We start from the raw sequence: 16,879 nt of genomic DNA on the forward strand, positions 1-16,879 counted from the left end.
TCGCCCAGGCTGGGGTGCAGTGACACAGTCTCGGCTCACCGTAACCTCCGCCTCTTGTGTTCAAGAGATTCTTCAGCCTCTGCCTCCCGATACCTGGGATTACAGGCATGAGCCCCTGTGCTCAGCTACTTTTTGTACTTTTAGTGGAGATGGGTTTTCACCATGCTGGCCAGGCTAGTGCCCTCAGGTAATCCACCCGCCTTGACGTTCCAAAGTGCTGGGATTACAAGTGTGAGCCACCAAGCCCGGCCAGTTTTTCGTTTTTTTGAGACAGTCTCATTCTGTTGCCTGGGCTGGAGAGCAGTGGTGCGATTTTGGCTCACTGCAGCCTCCGCCTCTTGGCTTCAAGCGAGTCGCCTGCTTCAGCCACCTGGTGTAGCTGGGATTACAGGCATGGGCAACCATGCCCGACTTTTTTTTTTTTTTTTTTTTTTTTTTTTTTTTCCTGAGACGGAGTCTCACTTGGTTGCCCAGCCCGGAGTGTGGTGGCACGATCTCAGCTCACTGCAACCTCTGCCTCCCAGGTTCAAGCAATTCTCCTGCCTCAGCCTCCCTAGTAGCTGGGACTATAGGCGTGCGCCACCGCTCCCAGCTAATTTTTTGTATTTTTAGTAGAGACAAGGTTTCACCATGTTGGCCAGGCTGGCCTTGAACTCCTGACCTAGGTGATCCGCCCATCTCGGCCTCCCAAAGTGTTGATATTACAGGCGCAAGCCAACGCGCTCGGCTACCTGGCTAATTTTTGTACTTTTAGTAGAGGCAGAGTTTCACCATGTTGAGCAGGCCTGTCTTAAACTCCTGACCTCAAGTGATCCACCCGCGTCGGCCTCCCAAAGTGCTGGGATTATAGGTGTGAGCCACCACTCCCACCCTCATTTTAATTTTTTTGTTGCTGTTTCGTTTTGTTTTTTTGAGACAGGATCTCACTATGTAGCCCAGGTTGGTCTTGAACTGCTGAACTCAAGTGATCATCCTGCCTTAGCTTCCCTGGTAGCTAGAACTACAGGTGCATACCACCATGCTTGGCTAGAAAAAAAATAAACTGAAAAACAAAATGAAGAAGGCTGGGCATGGTAGCTCATGCAGTTTGGGAGGCTGAGGCTGGTGGATCATGAGGTCAGGAGATCGAGACCATCCTGGCCAGCATAGTAAAATCCCATCTCTATTAAAAAAAAAAAAAAAAATTAGCCAGGCATGGTGGTTCACGCCTGTAGTCTCAGCCTCTTGGGAGGCTGAGGCAGGAGAATCACTTAAACCTGAGAGGTGGAGGTTGCAGTGAGTCAAGATTGTGCCACTGCACTCCAGCCTGGTGACAGAGGGAGACTCCAACTCAAAAGAAAAAAAAAATGCATACTGGTATCTGGGAAACAGTGAGGGCCAATAACTAAAAGCTACCATCACCATCATTGTTATTAATATTATTATTTACTATTTACTTTGTTAGAGGAGGCTGACAAAAAGCAAACAAATGCATTATTACAGATTATTGATAAGTGTTATGAATAAAACAAAGAGAAGAAGAGTGAGATCAATGGCCCCTTTGGAGGAGGTCATATTTAAATGAGAACTAACAAATGAGAAGGAAAATTTTCCCAAAATGAAAGGAGCTTGGTATTAAGGGTTAAAAGAGGGAAGAAGGACTATCATGACCAAGTCCTAGTCAGAGGAATGAAGCTGGCATGTAATAAACAAAGCATGTGCAGCCATGAAAAGAATGATGTCCTTAGCAGCAAGATAGATGGAGCTAGAGGCCGTTATCTTAAGTGTACTAACTTGGAAATAGAAAACCAAATACCACCTGTACTCATTTATATGTGGGAGCTAAACAAGAGGTATACCTAGTTACAAAGATGGAAATAATAGACACTGGAGACTCCAAAAGACGGGGAGGGTGGAAAGAGATGAGGGTTGAAAAATTATCCATGGGATACAATTTTCACTATTTGAGTACTGAGTATACTAGAAGCCCAATCCCCACCAGTATCTCCAGTATATTATATGCCCATGTAACAAACAAGCACATGTACTCCCTGAATCTAAAATAAAAAATAAATACAATAAGAAGAAACATTGCTCTAACACCTTGATTCAGGACTTCTGGCTTCCAGAACTGTGAGAGAATACATTTCTGTTGTTTTAAGCTAAATAAACAAAAACAAAGCATGGCTGGGCATGGTGGCTCACACCTGTAATTCCAGCACTTTGGAAGGCTGAGGCAGGTGGATCACCTGAGGTCAGGAGTTCAAGACCAGCCTAGCCAATATGGTGAAACCCTATCTTTACTAAAAATACAAAAATTAGCCAGATGTGGTGGTGGATGCCTGTAATCCCAGCTACTGAGGAGGCTGAGGCAGGAGAATTGCTTGAACCCAGGAGGCAGAGGTTGCAGTGAGCCAAGATCTTGCCATTGCACTCAAGCCTGGGAGAAGAAGCGATACTTCGTTTCAAAAAACAACAAGAACAAAGCATGAGTAGCGAGATAGCATAAGGCAGAGCTTGCTGGGGCTTCTGGATTATGACAGAGTTTGAATTCTATCAGAACAATGGGAAAACACTGAAAAGATGTAACAACTAATACCCCTGTTGCTGTAATACAGAAAATGAAGTGGAATGGGCAGTGGCAAAATGCAAAATGTGAAAAACATGAAGTTGTTGTGGTATTCCAAGAACGAGATGATGATGGTCTGGACTCAAGTGGTGGCAGTACATAGGGCAGTGGAGTGATTTGAGATACATTTCAGAAATTATTAACAGGACTTACTGATCTAATGGATATGAGAAATAAAATAAAGAGATTAAGTTCTACATTTCTGCCTAAAGCTGGGCACAGTGGCAGGTACCTACTAGTCCCAGGTACTTGAGAGGCTGAGGCAGGAAAATCATTGAGCTCAGGAGTTTGAGACCAAACTGGGCAATAAAGCAAGACCCTATCCCTTAAAATCAATAAATAATACATTTCTGCCTAGAATAACTGCAATAGGGATAAATTATAGGATCTCAGGTCATCTTCTTAGTATTTTTAGTGTATAATTAAGTATGGGAAAATATTGAGAATTAACTATAATGTATTCTGAGTATAAAATCTGAGAGAATCATAAAATCTGAGAGAATCAAAATGCTTCATATGTTTATATGAAAATCATAGGTTGGGCACGGTAGCTCAAGCCTATAATCCCAGCATTTTGGGAGGCCAATGTGGGTGGATTGATTGAGCCCAGGAGTTCAAGACCAACCTAGCCAATATGATGAAACCTTGTCTTTACAAAAAAATACATAAACAAACAAAAAAATAGCCAGTGAGGAGGACTAACCTCTGATTTTTTTTTTTTTTTTTTTTGAGACAGAGTTTCACTCTTGTTACCCAGGCTGGAGTGCAATGGCGCGATCTCGGCTCACGGCAACCTCCGCCTCCTGGGTTCCACAATTCTCCTGCTTCAGTCTCCCGAGTAGCTGGGACTACAGGCACGCGCCACCATGCTCGGCTAATTTTTTGTATGTTTAGAAGAGACGGGGTTTCACCATTTTGACCAGGATGGTCTCGATCTCTTGACCTCGTGATCCACCCGCCTCGGCCTCCCAAAGTGCTGGGATTACAGGCGTGAGCCACCGCGCCCGGCCTTAACCTCTGATTTTTTTAATCTTGCCCAGATTCCTATCTAAGGGGTCTGGGGAGTCATGCCCTACAAACCATAAATTCTCATCAGATGGGTTTTATTTAACCCTAAATATTGTGACTTACTTTCCAGTCTGACTCTGGCATAACATTATGTGACAAAGAAGGAAGTCGAAATATTTTACCCCAAAACATGTTTATTTGCCATATTTTGATGCTTTTTTATTTTTCTTTCTTTCTATTTTTTTTAATTGCATTTTAGGTTTTGGCGTACATGTGAAGAACATGCAAGATTGTTGCATAGGTACACACATGGCAGTGTGATTTGCTGCCTTCCTCCCCATCACCTATATCTGGCATTTCTCTCCATGCTCTCTCTCCCCAACTCCCCACCCGCCGCTGTCCCTCTTTTTTTTTTTTTTTTTTTTTTTTTGTGACTGAGTCTCGCCCTGTCACCCAGGCTGGAGTGCAGTGGCGTGATTTTGGCTCACTGCAACCTCCTCCTCCCGAGTTCAAGTAATTCTTCTGCCTCAGCCTCCTGAGTAGCTGGGATTATAAAAGCATGCCACCACGCCTGGCTAATTTTTTGTATTTTTAGTTGAGACGGGGTTTCACCCTGTTAGCCAGGCTGGTTTCGAACTCCTGACTTCAGGTGATCTGCCCACCAGGGCCTCCCAAAGAGTTGGAATTACAGGCATGAGACACTGGCCAGGCCTGTTTTTTTTCCTTTTCTTCACCATGGTTTGAAATGGCCCTGCAAAGCTGTCCTTTGTTAGGGGAAATTTGCATCTGTAAAGAATCTATTTTAACATAGCTAGATCTTTCCTTCCAGGCCTCCCAATCCTGAAGAGATTAACTAAGAATGTAGCACCTTTTAAAGATCTGAATAGGAAACGTTTGTCATCTATTGAAATGTTTAAATTTACCTATAGCCTGGTAGCCCCTACCCCTCCGCTTTGGAGTTGTCCTGCCTTTCCAGACCAAACCAATGTATTTCTTAAATGTATTTGATTGATGTCTCATGCCTCCCTAAAATGTATAAAACCAAGATGCACACCTACCACCTTGGACATATTTCTCAGGACCTCCTGAGGACTGTGTCACGGACCATGGTCACTCATATTTGGCTCAGAATAAATCTCTTCAAATATGTTAGAGAGTTTGACTCTTTTATAGACATTGGGTATTGTGGCATGTCTGTAGTGTCAGCCACTGGGGAGGCTGAGGTGGGAGGATCACTTGAGTGTGGGAGATTGAGGCTGCAGTGAGCCGCCATGATACCACTGCACTCCAGCCTGGGCAACAAAGTGAGACCCTGTCTCAAGAAAGAAAGAGAGAAAGAGAGAGAGGAGAAAGAGAGAGAGAAAGAGAGGGACAGAGGGAGGGAGTGAGGGAGGAAGGAAGGAAGGAAGGAAGGAAGGAAGGAAGGAAGGAAAGAAAGAAAGAGCTGGGCATGGTGGCACATGCCTGGGCAACAAAGTGAGACCCTGTCTCAATCTAGGAAGAAAGAACGAAAAGAAAGAGAGAGAGAGAGAAAGAAAGAAGGAAAGAAAAGAAAAGAAAGAAAGGAAAGAAAGAAAGAGAGAGGAAAGGAAGGAAGGGAGGGAGGGAGGGAGGGAGGGAAGGAAAGAGCTGCTTGCGGTGGCACATGCCTGTAATTCCAGCATTTTGAGAAGGAAAAAAGGAAGGAACAAAAGAAGGAAGGAGGGAGGGAGGGAGGAAGGAGCCAGCTGGGAATGGTGGCACATGCCTGTAATCCCAGCACTTTGGGAGGCCCAGGTGGGTGAATCACAAGGTCAGGAGATCAAGACCATCCTGGCCAACATGATGAAACCCCGTCTCTACTAAAAATACAAAAATTAGCTGGGTGTGGTGGCATGAGCCTGTAGTCCCAGCTACTCGGGAGGTTGAGCCAAGAGAATCACTTGAACCTGGAGGTGGAGGTTGCAGTAAGCTAAGATCTCATCACTGCACTCCAGCCTGGCAACAGAGTGAGACTCTGTCTAAACAAACAAAAAAAGAAAGAAAGAAAGAAAGAAAGTCATGTTTAACCCCATTAGAAAGCAGGTAAATGGGGCCTGGCACAGTGGCTCATGGCTGTAATCCTAGCCCTTTGGGAGGTCAAAGCAGGCAGATCATGAAGTTAAGAGTTCGAGACCACCCTGGCCAACATGGTGAAACCCGGTCTCTACTGATGATACAAAAATTGGTGTGGTGTTGCGTGCCTATAATCCCAGCTACTCAGGAGGCTGAGGCAAGAGAATTGCTTGAACATGGGAGGCAGAGGTTGCAGTGAACCAAGATCACGCCATGACCTCCAGCCTGGGCAACAGAGCAAGATTCAGTATCAAAAAAAAAGAGAAAAAAAAAGAAAGCCGGGAAATGTAAGTTAAAATTGCAAAAACACTACAACTTACCAGAATGACTTAAAAAAAAATGGTCTGACGTGACCAAAATTGTGGATGAGGCTGGGAATTAATGGGAATATAAATTAGTACAACTATTTTGGGAAACCGGCAGGACTTACTATAATTGAATATGAGCGTATCTCTGACGCAGCCATTTTGCTCCAACAGTAATGTGTGCACAAGTGCACCAAAACACATGAACAAAAAAAATCAGAGTTCTTTATCGTTCTTCTACCCCTAAGATGGAAATAGCCTAAATGTCTACCAGTAGTAGAGCACATAAATAGTGGCATGGTATATGTGATGGTTAATATTGAGTGTCAACTTGATTGGATTGAAGGATAAAAATTCTTCAATCCAAGTATCGATCCTGGCTGTGTCTGTGAGGGTGCTGCCAAAGGAGATTAATATGCGAGTCAGTGGGCTGGGAGAGGCAGACCCACCCTCAGTCTGAGTGGGCACCATCTAATCAGCTGCCAGCACAGCTAAGATAAAGCGGGCAAAAGAAAGTGGAAGGACTAGACTTGCTGAGTCTTCAGGCCTTCATCTTGTTCCCATACTGGACACTTCCTGCCCTCGAACATCGACTTCAGGCTTTTCAGCTTTTGGACTCTTGGATGTACACCACTGGTTTGCCAGGGGCTCTTGGGCCTTTGGCCACAAACAGAAGGCTGCATTGTCGGCTTCCCTAAATTGAGGTTTTAGGGGACTGATTCACCACTGACTTCCTTGCTCCTCAACTTGCAGTCCATCTATCCTGGGATTTTACCTTGTGATAGTGTGAGTCAATTCTCCTTAATAAACTCCCTTTCATATATACGCATATCCTATTAGTTCTGTCCCTTTAGAGAACACTAATACAGTGTATAATGAAATAATATACAACTTTGAAAAATAAACAAATTGGCCAGGCGTGATGGCTCATGCCTGTAATCCCAGTACTTTGGGATGCCTAGGTGGGCAGATCACCTGGGGTCAGAGGAGTTCCAGACCAGCCTTCCCAACATGGTGAAACCCGTCTCTACTAAAAATACAAAAAAATTAGTTGGGCATGGTGGCATACACCTGTAATCCCAGCTACCCAGGAAGCTGAGGCAGGAGAATCACTTGAACCCAGGAGGCAGAGGTTGCAGTGAGCTGAGATCACACCACTGCACTCCAGCCTGGCTGCCTGGCAGCCTGGGCAACAGAGCAAGGCTCCATCTTAAAAAAAAAAAAAAAAGGCACTTTGGGAGGCTGAGGCAGGCGGATCACTTGAAGTCAGGAGTTCAAGACTATCCTGGCCAACATGGTGAAAACCCATCTCTTAAAAAAAATTATATATATATATGGATAAATCTCACAGGCATAATGTTAGTCTGGTAAACAGAAAAGATGGCACACATAAATACACTGTGATTTGTATAGCGTTAAGTTTACTTAAAGTTCAAAAAGAGCAAAATTAATCTATTGGGTTAGAAGTAAAGATATTAGGGCCGGGCATGGTGGCTCACACCTATAATCCCAGCACTTTGGGAGGCCGAGGCGGGTGGATCACGAGGTCAAGAGATCGAGGCCATCCTGGTCAACATGGTGAAACCCCGTCTCTACTAAAAATACAAAAAATTAGCTGGGCATGGTGGCGCGTGCCTGTAATCCCAGCTACTCAGGATGCTGAGGCAGGAGAATTGCCTGAACCCAGGAAGCGGAGGTTGCAGTGAGCCGAGATCGTGCCATTGCACTCAAGCCCGGGTAACAAGAGCGAAACTCAGTCTCAAAAAAAAAAAAAAAAAAAAAAAGAAGTAAAGATATTAGTTAGCAGTTATCAGGCTGGGCACATTGCCTCATGCTGTAATCCCAGCACTTTGGGAGGCTGAGGCAGGTGGATCATGAGGTCAAGAGTTCAAGACCAGTCTGGCAAGATGGTGAAACCCCGTCTCTACTAAAAATGCAAAATTTAGCTGGGTAGGGTGGTGGGCGCCTGTAATCCCAGCTACTCGGGAGGCTGAGGCAGAGAATTGTTGAACTTGGGAGGCAGAGGAGGTTGCAGTGAACAGAGATTGGATCCCAACCTCGGGATCCACCCGCCTAGGCCTCCCAGAGTGCTAGGATTACAGGCATGAGTTACTGCACCCAGATATTTTTATTTTTTAGAGACAGGGCCTTGCTCTGTCACCCAGGCTAAAATGCTGTAGTACAACCAGAGCTCACTGCAGCCTTGAACCCCTGGGTACAAGTGATCCTCCTGCCTCAGCCTCTTGAGTAGCTGGCAGTACAGGTACACATGACTGTGCCTTGCTATGCCGAATTTTTTTTTTTTTTTAATCTTTTTGAGATGGAGTTCTGGTCTGTTGCCTAGGCTGGAGTACAGTGACACGATCTTGGCTCACTGAAACCTCCACCTCCTGGGTTCAAGCAATTCTCTTGCCTCAGTCTCTCGAGTAGCTGGGATTACAGGCATCTGCCTGTAACTGTTTACTGCCCAGCTAACTTTTGTATTTTTAGTAGAGATCAGGTTTCATCATGTTGGCCAGGCGGTCTCGAACTCCTGACCTCGTGTTCCAGCCACCTTGGTCTCCCAAATTGCTGGGCATGAGCCACTGTGCTTGGCCACTTTTTAGATTTTTTTTATATCGGCACTATCTAATAGTTACTATTAACATGTGGCTATTTACATTAAATTTTACAATTGAATTTAAATAAAATAAAAATTTCAGGCTGGGCACAGTGGCTCACGCCTATAACCCCAGCATTTTGGGAGTCCAAGGTGGGCGGATCACCTGACATCAGGAGTTTGAGACCAGCCTGACCAACATCAAAAAACCCCGTCTGTACTAACAAAATACAAAATTAGCCGGAAATGGTGGTGCATGCCTGTAATCCTAGCTACTTGGGAGGCTGAGGCAGGAGAATCGCTTGAACCTGGGAGGCAGAGGTTGCAGTAAGTTGATACCACGCCATTGCACTCCAGCCTGGGCATCAAGAGCAAAACTCTGTCTCAAAAAACAAAACTTCAGTACCTCAGTTATGATTGCCTCATTTCACATGATCAATAGCCACATGTGACTAATGACTACTGTACTGAGTAGATGGAGTACCTTTCTGTCATTGCATAAAATTATATTGAACAGTGCTGTTTTGTATCCTTATTTAATGGTTGCTCACAGGACCTGTTATCTCAGTTTGCTTGGGCTACTATAAAAGATACCATAATTTGGTGGCTTAGACACAGATATTTATTTCTCACAGTTCTGGAGCTGGGGAGTCCACAATCCAGGTGCTAGCCCATTCAATTCCTGGCTTATAATTCATACCGTCAATGGTTTCCTAGGATTCTGCCTATAAGAATATTCCCAGATTAGGTTATCTTACTGCAAAGTGGCCAAATAATGACCTTTTTCTCCTTTGTCTTATTTACCATAATCTTTCCTCACATTTCCAAACCCAGTTACTATTATTAATGTATAGGAGACTCTACCCAAGACTCCCATTCCTAGTCTAACCAAATCTCTGGCTTTTGTTTGCAGTATATTTATTTACAAGTGTAAGTGTAATCACATTCAATACTGATCAACATTGAGATAACTATGGTCTGTCAGAATGTGTATTTCCCCCAGATCACACATATTTGGGGAAAAATTTGGTCATTTTTATAGAGATACTGATACTGTTCTGCTAAAGCGTCCCTTGCTTATTTCTGTCTTACCTTGTTTAGGGCATAAGAACTAACACGGAACATATACACTAAGTTCAAGTTTGGGTATATTAATCAAATGTGACATGTGTCTACTGTATTTACAATAATACCTCTTGAAAAAAAGCACAAATGATTAGCTTTTTAAATAGACTTTTATTGTGAAATATAAAATATTTGGAAATGATTTTTAAAATTTCAATTACAGTGTTAACAATTCAATTATCTTTATGAGAGAAAGCACCACATTAAAAAATACATTCAAAGAAGCAATCTACAATGCACATGCTAAAATGACTTAACAATAATGACATTAACAAATCATGAAATTCAGAAGCTTCTTCTAATTACAGATCTAAATCAGGGGTCTCCAACTTAAGAGGTCTTCAGGGCTGAGGAGGAACCACAAAGTAGAGAAGTTGCCTGGTACAAGAGGGAAGTCCAGTAGGCTGTGGAAAACTGGGGAGTTATGCCCAACTGAAAGACTTTTCAAACTCAAAAATTTTTGAAACATTACGTACATCAAATAAAACAACTGTGAGTCAAAATGGCCTATGTGAACTACCAGTTTATAACTCTGGTCTAAATAAATTTCTAACATTTTATGTAGTACCTAATCCTCAAAATGGCAGACAATGGCAGACTGCACTTCTTTGAGATTATATATGAGACCACTTAAGCTACCATTTTGGGGGGAATATATTAAAAAATTCTAAGAAAAGGTATTTTGCACTTCAAATTTACCAACTGAGGTAGTTTTAGGGATATATTCTTAAAACATCTGGTTAAGAGATGACATTTTAAAAATACCTTCTTTCACACTTTATTCGGGAAAAATTAGTTATGCCTAATAGTTAATTAGAACCAAATCAAAATTTCAATTTTTACCAACAGAAATTCACATACCATAGTACATTATTGCTTAGTAAGAAATATTTATGTGAACAATAATAAAGTATTGGTTTTACTAAAACCATTGTTCAAAAAGCATTCAATCATATAACCTCACTATATATGTAAGAAAACTGTAATTGAGTTAACAAGTTTAAAGAGTATTTTGTGGAAGAACTTTAGTAGATTTTGTACTTTCAGTTAAAACTAAAGGTTTTCTTCTGAACATGCAGAATTGCTTATAGCTCAAAGAGATGTACAGTGTTGGCTTGTTGTGCCAAAGTAATTTGAAAGAAGTTACTACTTTGTCTACCATCAATAATCTCACATTACAAATTTTTAAATGTTTGTAAAAAATCAAGATAGAACCATTAGAGTGACAAATGAAATCTCCTTTAAAAAGACTGCAAAGGCACATAATAATTCAAATATCTTTACTAAGCTAAGATTATCTATTTAAAAATAATTCAGACAACACAGGTTTCAAACAAAACTCAAATATACCTATTGTAAAACTTCACACAATACCCCAAAATATTTTCTACTTTTTAACATTTTAGTTGTCAGCTAGAGAAGTTTAACATAAAAAGAAAGCACGAAACCTAGCCATATAACCCCCCAAATAAGAGTTAATAGCTGTTACATAAAACTTTATTTTCTGTAAAATAAAGTTTATATGGGACAAATCAATTGCATATGTGTCTATTAAATTCTGAAATTGAAAAGCCACAGCTGTTAAGTCTTTGGGTAGATGGTTAGCAATCCAAAGAGTATGCATATACAAAAATAATTAAAAAAAAAAAATGAAAAGAAAACTTCAGGCCAGGTGTGGTGGCTCATGCCTATAATCCCAGCACTTTGGGAAGCTGAAGCAGTTGGATCACTTGAGGTCAGGAGTTCAAGACCAGCCTGGCCAACATGATGAAATCCCATCTCTACTAAAATACAAAAATCAGCTGGGCGTGGTGGCAGGCACCTGTAATCCCAGCTATTCAGGAGGCTGAGGCAGAAAAACCACTTGAACCTGAGAGGCAAGGGTTGCAGTGCACTGACATGGCACTGCACTCCAGCCTGGGCAACAGAGTGATACCCTGTCTCAAAAAAAAAAAAAACAAAAAACGGGCTGGGCGCGGTGGCTCACGCCTGTAATCCCAGCACTTTGGGAGGCTGAGGCGGTTTGATCACGAGGTCAAGAGATCGAGACCATCCTGGTCAACATGGTGAAACCCTGTCTCTACTAAAAATACAAAAAATTAGCTGGGCACGGTGGCGTGTGCCTGTAATCCGAGCTACTCAGGAGGCTGAGGCAGGAGAATTGCCTGAACCCAGGAGGCGGAGGTTGCGGTGAGCTGAGATCGTGCCATTGCACTCCAGCCTGGGTAACAAGAGCGAAACTCCGTCTCCAAAATAAAAAAAAAAAAAGAATATGTCAAACAAAGTATCCATCAGTTAATGCAACAGCTCTTCCAATATTTCCACTTTTTGTGAATTAAAACTTTTTTAGTAGGGGAAAATAAGTTTGGCATTTTGTTTTGTTTTGTTTGAGAGAGTTTTGCTCTGTCTCCCAGGCTGGAGGGCAGTGGCACCATCTCGGCTTCACTGCAACTTCTGCCTTCTGGGTTCAAGCAATTCTCCTGTCTCAGTTGCCGAGTAGCTGAGACTATAGGCCCCAGCCACAATGTCTGGCTAATTTTTTTTTTGAGATGGGGTCTTGCTTTGTTGCCCAGGCTGGATTGCAGTGGCACGATCTTGGCTCACTGTAATCTCCACCTCCCAGGTTCAAGCAATTCTCCTACCTCAGCCTCCTTAGTAGCCGAGATTACAGGCATACACCACAATGCCTGGTTAATTTTTTTGTATTTTTAGTTCAGATGAGGTTTCGCCATGTTGGCCTTGCTGGTCTTGAACTCCTGACCTCAAGTGATCCGCCTGCCTTAGCCTCTCAAAGTGCTGGGATTACAGGCGTGAGCCACCACACCCGGCTAATTTTTGTACTTCTAGTAGAGATGGCTTTCATCATATTGGCCAGGATGGTCTCAAACTTCTGACCTTGTGATCCACCTGCCTTGGCCTCCCAATGTGCTGGGGTCATAAGCGTGAGTGACCACGTCCAGCCTATTGGCATTTTTTAAAAACCCTAATCTTTGGTAAAGTTTTAAACTCTAGCAAAGTCTAATGCTTTTTATCTGTAGAACATTCACTTTGATCATTATTATTATTATTATTATTATTATTATTTTTTTTGAGACGGAGTTTTGCTCTTGTTACCCAGTCTGGAGTGCAATGGCGCAATCTCGGCTCACTGCAACCTCCGCCTCCTGGGTTCAAGCAATTCTCCTGCCTCAGCCTCCTGAGTAGCTGGGATTACAGGCATGCACCACCATGCCCAGCTAATTTTTTGTATTTTTAGTAGAGATGGGGTTTCACCATGTTGACCAGGATGGTCTCAGGCTGGTCTCGAACTCCCAACCTCAGGTGATCCACCTGCCTCGGCCTCCTAAAGTGTTGGGATTACAGGCGTGAGCCACTGTACCCAGCTACTCACTTTGATTATTAAAAGCACTTACAATTCAAATAGAGGTACATGTGAAAAGAAAAAAAAGTAAAAGAAATGCACTTATCTATGAAGCTATCAGAATACTTTAGAATTCAAAGTTAACACTGATTTTATACATCATAAGTATTTATTTCCACAGCTGAAAATTGGCTGAAGTTGAACACAAGACTATGAATTCACCATACATTCAAAAAAGAAATAAACATGTTTCTCAAATCAAGTCAATAGTGAAATGTTATAATATAAGGGTACAAGGTAAATGCTGATATATTAAAACCTTGGTTTGATTTAGCAATTTTATTAAAAACCAGAGGGGTTTCTATGAATAAATTTATTTAAATTAAATTATTCATGATTAAAAATTTAGTTTTTATAAATAGTAGCAACAGACTAAATATTGAGTATATGGGATTCCAATAAACAATAATAAAAATACCTTAACATTATTTACTTCAAATATTGTCTTCAAAATATTCAAATGTATTCAAAATTTATCATTAACTGATCTGTAACAGTGAATTCCAGACTACATTGATAGCAATTAGATATATTAGTGCTGTCTGCTTGTCCTTCACATCATCATAGGAGGAAGCTTCCTTTTGTAAGAAACATCATGGCCACACTGGTCACATATAATGATCCAATTAGTTAGCGTATTTATGGAGAAAGCGTTCAAATGCATCATAGATGGCTTGTCTAAAATTAAATGTGAAAGAAAAATTCTAAGTAACAAGCAAAAAGGGGGGACAGACAATGCCTTTACTGTAAGTTATTTCCAAATTTATCTGGGACTTGCAACCTGACCTCCTCTCTAAATAGCTATGAAATAGGCAGCTATCCTCCTCAGAAGGGGAGTTTGAATCCATGTACCTTTTTTCTTTTTCTTTTGAGACAGGGTCTCGCAGTGTCACCCAGGCTGGAGTGCAGTGGCATGATCTCTGCTCACTGCAACCTCTGCTTCTCTGTTCAAGTAATTCTCATGCCTCAGCCCCCCAGTTAGCTAGAATTACAGGCATGTACCACTATACCCTGCTAATTTTTTTGTATTTTTAGTAGAGATGGGGTTTCACCATGTTGGACAGGCTGGTCTCAAACTCCTGGCCTCAAGTGATCCTCCCGCCTCAGATGCATGCAACCTTACCACCACTACTAGAAAACCTCAAATATACTTCCAACTTATAATGGATCTAGAAGCATTATCTTTTTCTGAAGCACTTTTTTTGTGCCTTGTATATATTTTATACACACATATACCACACACACACACACACACAGAGATATGTGTGTGTGTATAAAATATATATATATATTTTTTGGAGACAGAGTTTTGCTCTTGTTACCCAGGCTGGAGTGCAATGGCACGATCTCGGCTCACTGCAACCTCCGCCTCCTGGGTTCAGGCAATTCTCCTGTCTCAGCCTCCTGAGCAGCTGGGATTACAGGCACGAGCCACCATGCCCAGCTAATTTTTTGTATTTTTAGTAGAGACGGGGTTTCACCATGTTGACCAGGATGGTCTCGATCTGTTGACCTCGTGATCCACCCGCCTCGGCCTCCCAAAGTGCTGGGATTACAGGCGTGAGCCACCGCGCCCGGCCCCTAAAATAAATTATGAAAGAAAAAGGAACTGAGTTTTTGTCTTCTTATCACTTTGTTGAAATTATGTAACTTTTCAGAATGTGACAGTCTGTTTCACACATTATGATACAGATGTTTTTTATTTCCTATGAACATGTTCCTAGCTCCTTAAAAGCCTTGGTTTCCTACATTAACTTCACTGAGTATTTTAATATTTCAATTGAAAAGGAACAGACAAATTTAATCTTCTGAAAGATATTTTTTTCTTCTTTTTTTAGAGACAAGATCTCACCATGTTGCCTAGGCTTGAAGGCAGTGGTTACTCTCAGGTGCAATCATAGCACACTGCAGCCTCAAACTCTGGCATCAAGCTATTTTACCTCAGCCTGTTGAATATCTGGAACTACAGTCCTGCGCCCCACTTGTATTTTTTTCTAAAGCATCTTTTTCTTTTTTTTGAGACAGGGTCTTACTCTGTCACCCAAGCCTGGAGTGCAGTGGCACAATCTTGGCTCACTGCAAACTCTGCCTCCCGGGTTCAAGCGATTCTCCTGCCACAGCCTCCCGAGTAGCTGGGATTACAGGTGCCTGTCACTGCGCCCAGCTAATTTTTGTATTTTTAGTAGAGATAGGGTTTCAACATGTTGGCCAGGCTGGTCTTCAACTCCTGACCTCAGTTGATTAACCCAGCTCGGCCTTCCAAAGTGCTGGGATTACACTCATGAACCACTTGCGCCCAGCCCCTAAAGCTGTTTTTTTCTATTGTATAATACATTTTCATAGCAGAATATTCAGAAAATCTAAAATATAGGATGGGGAAAACATCATAATCCCATAACTTACACCAACTGTTAATCTTTTCATATATTTCCTCCAGGCTTTTAAGAAAATGCATATCTAGACCAGGTGCGGTGGGCTCACACCTGTAATCCCAGCACTTTGGAAGGCAGAGGTAGTCGGGTCACAAGGTCAGGAGTTTGAGACTAGCCTGGCCAAATGGTGAGACCTCCATCCCTACTAAAAATACAAAAATTAGCTGAGTGTGGTGGTGCATGCCTGTAATCCCAACTACTCGGGAAGCTGAGGCAGGAGAATTGCTTGAACCTGGGAGGCAGAGGATGCAGTGAGCTGAGACTGCACCACTGTACTCCAGCCTGGGTGATAGAGTGAGATTCTGGCTCAAAAAAAAAAAAAAAAAAAAAAGCACGTCTATATTTTCACCCAGTTTAAGTAAGTATGAAATGTTAATTTTGTATCCCACTTGTTCAACTAAGCATTTCCTCACATCCTAACAAAGATATTAAGATTATCTTTAAAACTGATAGCTTGCTAATATTGTTTCCAGTATGTTGAGAAGACATAGTTTTCCAACATGCTTGTCTTTCTTTAGCTCAAGGATTTGTTCCCTGTGAATTATACTGAACCCCCAAGAAGGGAAAAAAATTAGAGGTCGATATTTGCATGTTGGTGTAAACACATAAAGAGATTTTCTTTGAAGACAGATATGACAGCAGTAGGTGAGAAGTAAAGAAACCTCTGAAATTATTGACCACTGGCTGATTTTTTCCCTCAGTTCCAGGCACTTGCTCTTCTGGAATGAATCTGACTTTGTTTACTTTCTGGTGCCTAAAGTTACAATCTGGACTTGTATACATGATATAAGAAGGGTTAGGAAGAATACATGTCCCTTTTTAATCATTTGAATAGTCTCTTATTCACTTGTATTATCAATAAGCTCTAAATAACACAAAATATTAGAGCATATAAAGGAATGGCTTTATTGATTGATTGACTGAGATGGAGTCTCGCTCTGTTGCCCAGGCTGGAGTGCAGTGGTGTGACCGCAGCTCACTGCAACCTCCACCTCCCAGGTTCAAGCAATTCTCCTGCCTCAGCCTCCCAAGTAGTTGGGACTACAGGCACTTGCTACCACACTCAGATAATTTTTGTACTTTTAGCATAGTTGGGGTTTCACCATATTGGCCAGGCTTGTCTCGAACTCCTGACCTTGTGATCCACTCACCTTGGCCTCCCAAAGTGCTGGAATTACAGGCGTGAGCCACCATGCCCGGTGGCTTCTTTTATTTTTATGTTTGGTGTGTGAAAAGACTGAATTTTTAAGAATTCTACTATTCCAATGTCATCTAAAGTCTGTTAAG

At 42.1% G+C, this 16,879-nt stretch overlaps 1 protein-coding gene across 6 annotated transcripts in view; it reads right to left on the minus strand.

Annotated features, from left to right (window-relative positions):
- Nucleotides 1–9,830: 9,830 nt before the first annotated feature.
- Nucleotides 9,831–16,879, minus strand: part of ABHD18 (abhydrolase domain containing 18) — a 63,377-nt gene continuing 56,328 nt past the window's right edge. For all 6 annotated transcript variants that reach the window (XM_064383897.1, XM_064383898.1, XM_064383899.1 and 3 more), the window contains one exon: nucleotides 9,831–13,838. In XM_064383897.1, coding sequence (XP_064239967.1) covers nucleotides 13,787–13,838 — 52 coding nt within the window. In that variant the 3' untranslated portion in view covers nucleotides 9,831–13,786. The remainder of the gene's footprint in view (nucleotides 13,839–16,879) is intronic.

The sequence above is a fragment of the Aotus nancymaae genome, unplaced genomic scaffold (genome assembly GCF_030222135.1).
Source record: "Aotus nancymaae isolate 86718 unplaced genomic scaffold, 86718_ANA_hifiasm-v0.15.2.pri h1tg000033l, whole genome shotgun sequence".
Classification (NCBI taxonomy): domain Eukaryota; kingdom Metazoa; phylum Chordata; class Mammalia; order Primates; family Aotidae; genus Aotus; species Aotus nancymaae.